At 37.8% G+C, this 12,988-nt stretch overlaps 1 protein-coding gene across 8 annotated transcripts in view; it reads right to left on the bottom strand.

Moving 5' to 3' along the window:
- The window catches only part of Utrn (utrophin), a 479,533-nt gene that overhangs the window by 73,320 nt on the left and 393,225 nt on the right, over positions 1–12,988 (bottom strand). For all 8 annotated transcript variants that reach the window (XM_010626629.1, XM_010626631.2, XM_010626630.2 and 5 more), the window contains 2 exons: positions 12,344–12,422; positions 9,367–9,427 (listed from right to left, as the gene is read on the bottom strand). In XM_010626629.1, the coding sequence (XP_010624931.1) occupies positions 9,367–9,427; positions 12,344–12,422 (140 nt within the window). The remainder of the gene's footprint in view (positions 1–9,366; positions 9,428–12,343; positions 12,423–12,988) is intronic.

The following is a 12,988-nucleotide window of genomic DNA, read 5'->3' on the forward strand; positions in this document are numbered from 1 at the left end:
CTGGGGGAATCTCATCTCTCAAGTCCACTCCCAGGCCAAGACTACTGTCCACAGAGAACCCCCTCCTGATGGAAAAAAGCGAGGCTGGAGGACCAACTGAAAGCTCTCAGAAACGCAGAACCAGACTTTTACTTAAATGGCAATATAAGGATGCTTTCTCTAGAATCACGGGTGTTGAGCCTAACCTCACACAACCTCTATACAACCAGAGGAGGAAAATGCCACTATTCAGTCAGGCAGAAGACCGCAAATCCAGCCCACTTGCTAATCGCTGCCTTCCTTGCAACCGATGTCCTGGAGCTGAGGGAAAACACACATTTGGCAAACAGATGGAGGGAGGGAAACGGCATCTCCCTTTGTGAATTCAATACCAGTTGATTCATTAGGCAGAACTGCCAATGCTGAAAATAAATACAGCCTCTGGTTACAAAAGTGAAACTGCATCTTACCAAACAACAGCCAAAAAAAAAGCAGTGGATGCAGTTTTCTGTTGGGTTTTCTTTTTCCTTTTCCCTTTTCTTTTCCTCTCATTTCTCCCCCTCCCTCCCTCCCTCCCTCCCTCTCTCTCTCTCTCTCTCTCATTTAAGTGGGAAGAAAGGATTAGAACAAAATCCACAATGAACCTAAGGTTTTAGGCATTTGAACAACTGCAGATAGCTCAGCAACTCTTGCTAAAATACATCCAGTTCTCCTACCAAAAGAGAACCCAAGTAACATCCCCTCAAAAAAAAAACCAAAAAAACAGCTTAGCTTCAAGCTAAACTCAAATATGAAAAGGAAGTGGAACTTAATACTTTGTGGCCTGATGAACTACCATAAAATTACGATCAGGTTACTAAAATCCTCTTCTTTTTTTAAGTCATCAGACATGGAAATCTGAGAATACAAAAAATTTTAAATGTAACAAAGCAGCAAGCAACAGTTGAGTCCAAAGCAATAGTGAAAATGTGTGACATTTATGTGCCTGGCCCCCATCAATTGTGCCTAAGACAGGAGGCTTTGGTTGAGGGGAAATAAGTTTGTACCTTAAGCTTAAATGATCTCCGAGCTAGTTTAAATTCTGCAAACTGAAGAAGACAACTGATCACAATGCAGGACTTTTGTCCACAGAAATGCAAATTGAGTCCCATGGAATGCAGCTATTATTGGCCTGTGGATATTGACTATTTTGTCAGCTTTGCATCTCTAAGGAAACTCATCTTGGTAACCCTTATCTGACTGTAAGACCAAGCACTTTGTCTTCTCCTTGGAGGGAGACTGTTACAACTTCTTATTGGTTCTCTTACCAATGAGTTAAATGACATATTTGACATATGCTCCTTTTACATTTGTATGAGAGTAAAGATTTTCTCTATTTTGAAAATTATCCTTCATCATCCAGAGAGACAGACAGACATCTGACTTTATATGGGGCTTTAGACAGGAATTACACAGCATGGCTTGGTATGATTTCTAACGGTGGCCCTGTACATGTGACTGGCCCAGGTGGTATACTGCGGAGTTTTACATATTATGGGATTTAATGAAATACTACACCAACAAGGCTAATGCATAGTTTAGGCCTCTACCTGGTGTTATTCAGAATAATGTATTCTGAAATAAAAACAATGGACTCTGAACATAATGTACTCATGAGTAAAACAAAACAAAAAAAATAGGAGAGTACTCAAAATACAGAAGTGCTACATCATAACACTGCCTTCTGTGCGAGGCACTAAACTTAGAGCAAAGTGTGTTTACTTCTGACAAATTAGTAAGAGACTGATTTCTGGGCAAACAACTACTCTGGGGAAGATATTTTAAAACTCATTTTTCCTCATTAGAATAATCTTATTTTTTTTCCTGAAACATGGAAAGATGATTAGAAGGCATTCTCCTTCTCCAAAAACTGACATGTGGCCAAAAATACCCAATTTCACACTTGAAACCAGAATTTAGAGGTTTGCTATTCATCATTTCAATCCTCTTTTAAATATAAAGGCATATAAGAGAAAAAAGACTAAAGGTGAGCGAGTTAATTAAAAACACAAATGTGAGAAAAAGAACTTTGTACATTGCTCTGGGATAAGACAATCAGAAAGAGAAATATATTTTCCTTGCTCTCAAAGTGAACGATAACACCCTAGGTCAGGCTGTACAGTATTAATTACAGTGATAGACTCTCACGCCAGTGTTCAAGTTGTGTGTTTTGGATGGAAAATTCTCCTTTTCTGTGTGTAGATTCCACTCACAGCGTAACGCCGTGATTTCGGTGACAGCATTACCCTCATTTGACAGGTGAAGGAAAGTCAGGTAGACGGCACTCAGGTAATCTGTCCACGGTCACAGGCAAGTAGCAGGCATGTTACCTAGACACAGGTGTCTGATTACAAGCCTGGGCCTCGATATGGAAGCACACTTGCAAAATTAGGGTTGCAAAGTGTTTCTTGATGAAGCTGCCCAAATCTGAGCCCACAGCCCATCATTGTAATCCTTACAAACAAGCCCATCTCCCTGGCTGTGTCGCATTCCTCTCAAACCTCAGCCCTGGATCTGACCAGTGCCTTGCCTTTTCTGAAGCTGGGCAGTTGGAGAAAACTGCTCACGAGCCAGCCTAGTTTACTTTCAATATCTGATTTCAAACCTAGAATGTCCAACTGCTGGTAACTGCAACTACATCCCTAATAAACTTCTTCCCCAAACCCCAATTCGCTCATTTCCTACTGCCTTCTTCTTCCCAAACCAAAAGCAAGTTTCCCTCTCTGCCCTAGAACCCTGATGATTTTATCTCATGCTTCGCTAAAGAACAAGCCTCACTAGACTAGGATTCCTTCATCCTCCTAGGATCAAATCAGTAAACCTCCCTCCAGCTGCTACCTGGGTCCCCTCTCCTACAATGAGAAACTGTCAGCTTCCGATCAATAGCCAGTCCTTCCCAAGGACTAAAAACTCTCGTGCTGCATGATCAACTGTCTCTCGGTGAGGCTGCTCTTGAGAAGACAAAGTTTACAGACCTGCCGTCCTTACCCGCACACACCCACATCCACATTTTCTGCTAGCTACCGATAACACCTCTTTTCTCTCCTTCACAAACAAAACTCAAAAGCTGTATGCTGCACACACTTCCTTGTGCCTCCTTTGCTAATCAACCTGCTTGTGCTTGGCTTTCAAATTCTCTCCTTCACTCAAACTGCTCCTATCACAGTTATCAGTGAGCGCCATGGTACCAAGCCACTCCACTCCTGAGGGCGGGAAGAAAGAAACTTCCTAAGTCAGTTATATAGTACATTTAGAAGGTGAGAGATATTTAAAAAAAATCTGTGTCCAGAAAAATGAAGTTAACCAGACGAAATGTTGGCTCTGCTTACACCCACTTTACATATGTTCATTAAAGTTATATGTAGGAATCAAGAGTTCCTATCTACCCAATTCTGCACTTAGGTGACTAAAGGATAAAGAGTGCAAACAGATGCTGTCAATGTGACGTGACATCATTCATTTAAATAATACTTTCTTAAAGATCTATGGGATGGATAGATCTTTAAGATAGATACCTATTTTGAACTTTACACTCTTCAATTTTTGTTTCTTTTGAGGCATGTATCTATGAAAAACAGGAGCAACCCCATGGTCCTGACGCTCTGTCCTCTGGGAGTGTTGGGGCAGTCATTGAGGAAACTAGGTGGGAAGTGACTCACATGTCCCCAGATTGCATGCAATTTCTCCAACCTCTCACACTTTCTGCTCTTCTCTGTGCTTTTAAAAGGGGCAAATTTCAGATCATATGTGGTACAATAAGAGATACTTCCCTCTTAAAATACTGCTCCACCTGTGAATAGATTTATCCTATTTTTCATGCTGCTTTCTGAAGCAGTTCTGGAAGTTCTCTTTTGTAACTGTCTAATGGTATTATCATGGCTGTCACAGTATCCTGCATGGACTCAAAACATTTATGGAAACTTCCATCAAATAAAAACATTACAGTGTGTCCTCATTCCCACCCACCTTTTCATCAGATCTGCCACTGTCTGACTTCTGGCTCCTCTCCAAATTCAGGACACTGAGGTAATCATAACGGTGTAATTAAAGAAACACATGAAAGAGGACTTCCAGAACTGCTCCAGAAAGTGGCAAAATTTATAGGATAAGTAGGTGAAGTATTTTGAGGGAGATTAACGCAAATGTTTCCTTTAGTGTGATAATGTTTAAAAACTTAAACAGTCACTGTATTTTTGGGTCATATCTCATACTTGCAGAAGCACAGGAATAAATTTAAGGAAAAACAAGAAAGTTTCAATGTCAACAATTTAAAAATTCAAATAAAATGTATGACCCCAGGGTAATAATAGATTATATAAAGGTATAAAGTCTTACAGGAAAAGCAGCCATTAGCTTCTCATGATCTTGAATATCTGAGATAGAACACCTAAGCATAAAATAATGGAAAACTCCAAGTGTTCTGGATCTGACTACAGAATGAAGTTAACACAGTTTTACATTCAGGTCCAAAGATAACTGTGAGAAACAGGCTACTGTACACCCCAAATCCTGAATGTCTACCAGTCGTGCTGTAAGCCTGACCTACCCAATAGGCTGGGGCCTGGATGGAACTAACGTGAGAGAAGGTTGCTGGTGGTACAAGCCCATTGTGCCTTGTGCCCTGCATCTTTCATGGCTGTGGATATCAGACTCCAGCCTTTTCAGCCTTTCCATGTGGACTTACACCAGCAGCTCTGCAGGGAGCGCTGAGGCCTTGGCTGGGGGCTGCCTATTTGCTCCTTCTTGTCCCCAGGCTTTCAGCTTTCTGGACTGAGCAGCTACTGGTTTCTCTGGATCTCCAGAATGGACAGGGCCATTGTGAGGCTGTCCTCCTCTTACCATATGAGCCACTGTATAACTGTGTCTCCTAGTGGTTCTGTTCCAGTAGAGAACCGGGACGTACCGAAGCCGACACTTCTTACCCTTCTCTACAGCCAATCTCTGACTCTCAGAGTGCAGGTCCTATGCTGCAGCACTGGCCTAGGAAAGCTCTGTATGCCTTTGCAAGGGTGTCAGCACCAGGCTTCTGTTTCCACTGGAGTCAAATTTGTTGTTGTATGTTTTTTCTTTCTGTTACATAGCTAAGACTGGTGCATGTAATCCTAGCACTTGAGAGGCTGAGACCGGAGGACTGCTGAAAGTTTGACGTCAGCCTGCGCTACACAGTGAGTTCAATGCATTTTGAGAACCTGTCTCAAAATACAAAATAAAACAAAAAGCTGAATTTGTATTTTTTCACTTTTAAGAAAAAAATGTACTACTTTATTTCTTCTATTTATATGTATATACTCTAGTATCTTTATTGAAAACAAACATTTACTTTCCCAATCTCCGATAAGAGTCTGTCAAGTCTTTGGAGGATGACATTCTCTTCTCTGCAGAAAATCACAGTAGTCCATGACTTCAGCATGGTGTGAAACTTCCTTAAACAAACAAACAAACACAGAACAGCCTATGGCGAGGGCCATACCAAGACAGTACAGGACACTGGGAAAGGCTTGGGGCATCAGACAAAGCATGTACTTTGTATATGAGGGCAACATGTATATAATAAATGGTAACCAGTCTATATGTGAAAGAAAGGATGTTTGCTTATTTTATCCACTAGTCTCCTCAAATGTAGTCCTTCATCCTACTCAAATTTTCTATGTGATTAAATATTTCTGGTGTCTGTCTCAGTTACAGGGATCGGGGACAGAAGCATGGTGGATAAGTATTCCAGAGCCAGAGACCGACCTCTGTATTTATTAATTACATTAATGTGTATAATGTTACCATCAATGGGAACAGTAACAGAATCTATTATAGGGCTATCACTGGGCTACTGAGCAAGTAAAAGAGTCATCCCCACATGGAGTCTAGCGTAGTGCCTGGCAAATCAGTGTTCAAAAGTATAATTCATCACAAGGCTCATCATTGCTACCCACTTCAACTATTCAGTATTATATATGGTTATTTCTGGAACAAAATAGAAAAGCAGTTTTGTGTGACAAAGTGACATACTCGGAAAATTAAACCCAAAGTTTTTATTCTGCAATAAACTCTCGTTTACTCCTGCAATAAACTTTCTGGAGATTAACTTTCAGAAGCAGAAAATGAAGAATTTGTATAAAACACCAACAAAACATGTACAGGTGAAGAGATCTGGCTTTTATGGTGGACTTCTGCATATTATGATGACAGCAGGAGCCAGTTTTAAACTTTATTAAACCTAGAGTATAGTGAACTGTCATAGGCTATATTAGAAAAAATGAGTTCAGTTTCAGGAAGTCTTTCTTACACACTTATGTAATTTTAAAACATTTCAACTCATAAGCCTACTATAGTTTGTATCTTAAATATACACAAAGGCTACATGGAAAGAAAGGCTTATTCTATAGAGTAGCACCACTGGAAGGTTGTGGAGTCTTTAAAAGGTGGGGCTAGTGGAGATCTTCCAGTCCCTCCAAGAGGACTGTGATATCCTGCCCCTGAAGCCCTCCTCTTCCTTTCCTTTCCTTCCTGGCCATAAGGACAGTGGTTTTGCCCTGTCTTGTGCTTCCAGCATGATAAGCTGGCTTGCCACACATCCACAAGCAATGGACCAACTGCTCTTAGATTAGAACTTCCGAAATGATGGGCTAAAATAATAATTTTCCTTAGTAAGTTTATCACCTCAGATATTTTTTATTGTGCTGGAAATCTTACTAAAGCAGAAATGAACAAACACAGGAATTTATACCACAAATACCGTAGCAGTTCTGATCTATGCTATCATTTTCTAGAAACAAGTACACTTCAAAATGTTAGGCAAGAATGACCTAGAAAGGCAGAGATGCACTGGCAAGCCACCAAAGCATATTTTAACTAATCTGTAAAGTTAAAATAGGTAATAAAAATATTTTTCCTGATTCTCTTTTCAAATCTTTTGCTCCACTCTGCCATTAAAACACATACATAAAAGTGTATACTTAAATACTGAAAACATCTATCATTTTTACTTGAATATTATTTAGGGCCAATTTAATACATTCTAATTTGCCTAAGGAAAATTCAATTGCATGACAATCAAGCTAAATTTGTTTTTAATGTTTTTCTTCTAATTACTAGTACAGTCATGCAACAGTGTATATTCAAAGCCTTTTCATTTATCATTCACTTGTTTATTAATTTATTTGGGGATTAAACTTTTATTTCCTGACAATCCTTCGTGTGGAAATACTGGCCTTTATAACTCTACCCACAGAGTTGGCTGTTCCTTCTTAAAGAGGAAATAAACTCTTATGTGACACAACACAGCAAGTAATGAAAAGTCTGGTTAAACAAGTTTTATAAAAACAGGATAATCTGCTTTATATAAATGGGAAAATTTCTAAATATTTCAATTAAAAATATTAAAAAATATTTAACACTTAAACTGTTTTTAGTAGGCTTTCATCCTAAAGGTCATTATTAAAAATAGTGGCCACCATGGTATTATGTATTTTTTCATATTATTCATATAAAATTTTTAATATTTTTTTATATAACTGACCTGGGTGTAAACAAACCCTTTTTAATAACAGAGTTTATATTAGGATGGTCTTTAAAGTATCAAAACAATAAGAAAATCACTATATGAACACAACTGAGCAAGAGATTTAATGTTTTCTTATCTAGTTAAAACCAAAATCCAGGGCTGGGGATTTAGCTCAGTGGTGCTGCCACTGCCTGCCTCACAAGTGCAAGGACCTGAGTTCAATCTCCAGTACCAAAAGAAAAAAACAAAACCCCAAAACAAATAAAAAAAAACACCCCAAAATTCAGTATGCATTTAAAATTAGGTTGCACAGATTTCTAGACATTGTATAGTACCTTCTCCATGAGCTAAAATCAAGGTTGGTAGGGCTGTGTTCCTGTCTGGAGGTTCTACAATAGCCCCATTTTCGTTTTCCAGCCTCTCCAGGAGGTCTGATTTCCAAAACCATGATCCTCTTCCTCCATCTTCAAAGCCAGCAGCAGCAGCATCTTCCCAATCTCTCTCAGCCTGACACTTCTGCATTCCTCTTCCACTATGAAAGACTCCTATGGCTCCTGCAGGGCCATCAGGACCACCTCCCTAAGTTAAGGTCAGCTGACTTCCAACAACCTAATATATGCACAGGTTTCATGGATCAGGGTGGGGGCATCTTTTGGTGGGGGAGCATTATTCTGTCTCAGATTTATATCTACACCCATACTGTTCAGTGCAAGTCAATTTTACCAGAGGTCATTAAAATCCTCTAATAACATCACCAGTATTTGGAATAAAATGTAAAAATTTCTTAAAGGTTTAAAATTTGAATTGGATTATCACATCTGCTTTCAACAAAGAGGTGCAAATCTGCCCAGCCTGACTCCTTTAAATTCATGCTTGTACAAATTGGACATCAACCAACTACTTTGACGACTTATTCTCAGGTTCATCGGAACTCAATAATACATAGAACAAAAGCATTCACATCTCATAAGACAATGTAGAACATATTGCTCACTACATTTATCAAACATCATGGAAACAGTTTTTGTTAATCTGAGTTTTTGTTAATTTCAAATTACAAGAAAGTATTCATAAGAAAATATATTTTCACTGACACTGACTTCACACACAATTTTTTCAGGAAGGATGATATCAGAAGAGTAGTTTTAGCACTGACGTGGGTTTTGGAGATACCATGCCTTATTTCAGGCTTGACATCAAAAGAAGTGGGCACAGAGATCTCCACCCAGTCCGCCTGAGGTCAGGTGACACACAGTTGTCTGTTGCCTGACTAAGTGTGCACTTCCACAGTCACGGCGCTGCACTCCTTACACAGAATATGGGGCCCAATATGACTCATCACCATATCGCAGTGTAAATCACTAGATTTACTAACTTACACTTCAAGAGACTGCAGAAGTAGTAATTTGTCATTCTGTCCTGTGGCAATACATATGCTAAGCCAAAGATCCAATCCTATTTATATGCTATGTAAATTATACAAAACTTATAAACTGTCACATAAGAAGAAATGGGTGGAAAGGAAGAGCTAATCTAAGAACAAAATGATGAGTCTAAACTAATAATGTAGATAAAATTTCCCAAAGACGAAGAAAATTCAATAAACGGCATGTCACTCTGATTTTTAACCTGATTTCCTCCTTATATACATATATATATATATATACATATATATATATATAGACAGAGAGAGAGAGAGAGAGAGAGAGAGAGAGAGAGAAGAGAGAAGAGAGTGTTTCTCCCAGGTAATAAGATTGAATTCCATTTTTGAAAGTTATGGGGGAAGCCTGTTGAGTTGTCAATAAAACTTTATTTTCTTGTACCTTAAATGAGAACTAAAATCAACTTACTTGATGTAATAGGGCACTTTATTATGTGAGATGGATCTTTGCCATGGCAGCTGGACTGAAGCTGCAGAAACAAAGGTAGATTATTGGAAACACTGGCAGCTCCAAAGTCTAACACCTTAATGCAAAACCACTAAACATATTTTATTGCAAATCCAATGAGAAGTGCTCTAGGTTTTGAGCTGTATGTAAAAAGTATGAAATGCATGAGGCCAAACAGCATGGCTTTAAATATTCATCTCAAGGTAGGAAAGAAACAACACAGGTTCAGTTTCTAAGCCAATTCTGCTATAAATACTTCTGAAAAATCAGTTTTATTATTTATGAACAGTACCATTTAAAATTTTGTACCATCTGGTAATGTACTTTGTATATATTTTATATCTAGATTTTAAAAACTAGATTTCTCAAGACAGGATTTTCCAGATCACTCATAATATTCTTTACTTGGCATCATAGTCACAAGGAATAGCTATTGAGTACAGACAGCATTTATATGAATCCAGTTATGTGAAATTTAAAAAGGAAAAATAAAAATGGCAAAAGGAATTTGAGTTTAAAGAACTAAAGCAATCATCTGGGATGAAGAATACTTATTTTCATTTGAGATACACAAAAAACAGTTTCCTACTTTGTGGTAGAAGTTGCTATGATGGACATTTATCTTTTTTCATTGCAGTCTGGACTCTTTACAGTTCTAGTCACTTCTTATTTGAAAAAATTATGTTGTTAGTTCATTAAGCTAATTACTTTAAGACTTATTTAAGAAGAGTTTCACATATTAATAAAGAGCTATGAAAGAATTTTGCTAAAAACTAATAAGCAAATTAAAATAAAGCATTGCAAATGTCACTAGACTTTCATGTTGTCAGTCATCACTAATGACTTGTCTCTGAATTTCATGTTATGTTGGTATCTTACAAATACATAGCATTCTGAACTTCACCAAGCATTTTCAAATATACCTTTTGCTTCGACAACCAGCAGGATACACACATTCAAGTTCCATTTAATAGGTAAGGAACTAAACACACAGAGATAAAATAAGTTCCCACAGAGCACAGCTAGTAAATACATGCTGGAGCTCAGATGTGACCCGGGTCTTCTGGATTCTAGTTTAGCAAGTTTCCTAGTCAACAACTACCTGTCTTCATGAATGCAAGCACTCCTTTCTCCAACTGTGTCAATGAAGGCATGAAAGGGAGAGGTAAATGCAGAACTAGGTATATTAAATTTCTCATTACAGACAATCTCACTTCGGTGCCGCCACCAGGATAACAGGTCAGTTTTTATTTTGTGCCTAACTAAGCAGGCTTCTTTCATAGCCATGGCTACAGTCCAAGAAACATAATAAACCCAAAGGTTCTAAGCAGCCAGGGATAGCAATTTATTGCATTTATTAATTGGGAGTTTGTTTACACTTCTCCATTCATTTTAATAATTCTTTTGATTTGAATAACTTTAACCTCTTTGGGCTGATAGTGCTAGACAATGAAAGGCCATGTGCTTCAATTTCCCAGAGTAGGAGTGAATTTCACAATATTTCATGCCTTAAAGAGCACAAGTTAGATTTCTATAGTGAAAGAGTGATCACTAAGTGAAAAGTGGGCTTTTCATCAATATTAACCAATCAACCTCAGAACTGTAAAGAAAGTCTCAAATCTTTTGAAAGTTTCTCTTTACTTTGGCCCTAATATAGTTTCACACTCTACAAAATTAAGAAATCTAGAGTACTTAATACCTCATGAGTGTACTGAAAACCTTTGTACTGCATCAACAGTGATGGTAGCCAAACTTGTAAATGTATCCTGCAAGCTGGGCGTGGTGACATGTATCTGTAATCTCATCACTCTTGGAGGCTGAGACAGGAGGATAGGAAGTCTGAGTCCAGCCTGAACAATTTAATGACTTAGTGAGATCTTATCTCAAATTAAAAAAATAAAAATTTTGGGGATGTGCCTCAATGCACAGGTCTGAGATTCAACCCTCAGTAACACAATCAAAAGATCAATCAATCAATGAAAAAAAATGTGTACTAGTCCAGCAGGGAGTATTCAAGGAAGGACTATATGTCTCTCAAAGATAGACTACCTTAGGGTTCAGGTTTGGGAAACTGACTGGGAGTGTGTGTGTGTGTGCGTGTGTAATTGATTAGGACTTCTGAAATTATGAAAGGAAAGCCTGCTTTTAATTCAGGTAAAGCAGTTTATCAACAGTTACACAAAGATTAAGAGAAAGTACAAATGCAATCAGTTTAGTTAGGAGATACAGTTTTATGCTTCAGTTTTCTCTACAGTTGTAGATTCAAAGAAGTTGTCAAAAATTGAGAAATATAGTTTGGCTTAAGTTTTAAACTTTACTTAAATTGAATTAAATAAATTGCTCTTTTACATATATTTGCCAAAGGAAATGAAAGGAAAAGAATTAATATTTACTTAAAGCTTTTGTGCCAAGAACTGGGCTAGGTGCTTTGTGTAAGTTGACATGCTTTTCATTTCGTTTTCAAGGCAATCAGAGGAAATAGGTTTTATGGTATTTTAAGACGAATTAACTTTCAGAAATTCACAGCTCCAGTAAAAGGCACAATGAATATTTAAACTCAATCTTGGTGACTCTAAATCCTACATCTTTAGTGTCCTTGGAGGTGAATAATAAATAAAATAGGAGCTCAAATTATTTAAGATCTCATGAACTGTACATAAAGCTTAAAATTCCAGTTGGAGAGTATGTGGTTTGCCTAAGTATGTAATATGTGTCCAGAAGAAAAGCTAAGCTTGATTGTAGTTGAGCCTAATAAGCTAAAATCTTCCTATTCAAAGATTTATGGAGAATTTTTTAACTTTGAAAGCTGCAGGTAAATTTTAAAACTAATACACACTTTTTATGGAGAAAAAGTAATTTAGAATCTTAGAATACAAAAATGATATTTTATCAACTAATAGTGATATAGTGATAATTGGTCAAGTTTGCTGGTACTTACTAGAGAGAAAATGCTGGGACGATGGTCCAAAATCTCTGTGAGCTTCTTGAAGCTGTTTAAGGCGATCATCCACAGACACCTGCATGCACATGTGCAAGTCAGGTGAAATAATTTGATTTCAAGACACTGACTTTAATAATATCTTTGATTTAGGTATTACAATAAATGATGCTATTGCCTAAGACACTGCTGCTTGGACAGACTCCTCTATTGCTATTATCAAAGTCAAAGGATAAAATCAACTTCTACTACCAAGTAAGAATAAACAATGTCAGATCCTCTTCTCAGCAGTTTATATGAATTGACTCTTTTAATACTCACAGTAACAGTACTGGCTAAGTATTATTACGGTTGCCACTTTACAGACAAAGGCCACAAAGAGATGGCCATACAACTAGTACGTGGCAGTGCTAGTATTCATACCTTGGCGGTCTGCTGACAGAATCTATTCCCTAACCATTACGCTACTTCCTGTAGGTCAATATGCTGCTTCTACAGTACCTCATGGCAAGAAGTGCTACAGACAGCAAATGAAAAGAAGCCTTGACTATTTCAAGGGGAAAAAATGATGGATGGGTAAACAGGTAGATGAACAGATAGGTGGATGGATGGATGGATGGATGGATGTGGATGGATGGATGGATG

This window comes from Fukomys damarensis, unplaced genomic scaffold, assembly GCF_012274545.1.
Source record: "Fukomys damarensis isolate Sample0158 unplaced genomic scaffold, DMR_v1.0_HiC HiC_scaffold_14, whole genome shotgun sequence".
In the NCBI taxonomy this organism is placed as follows: Eukaryota; Metazoa; Chordata; class Mammalia; order Rodentia; family Bathyergidae; genus Fukomys; species Fukomys damarensis.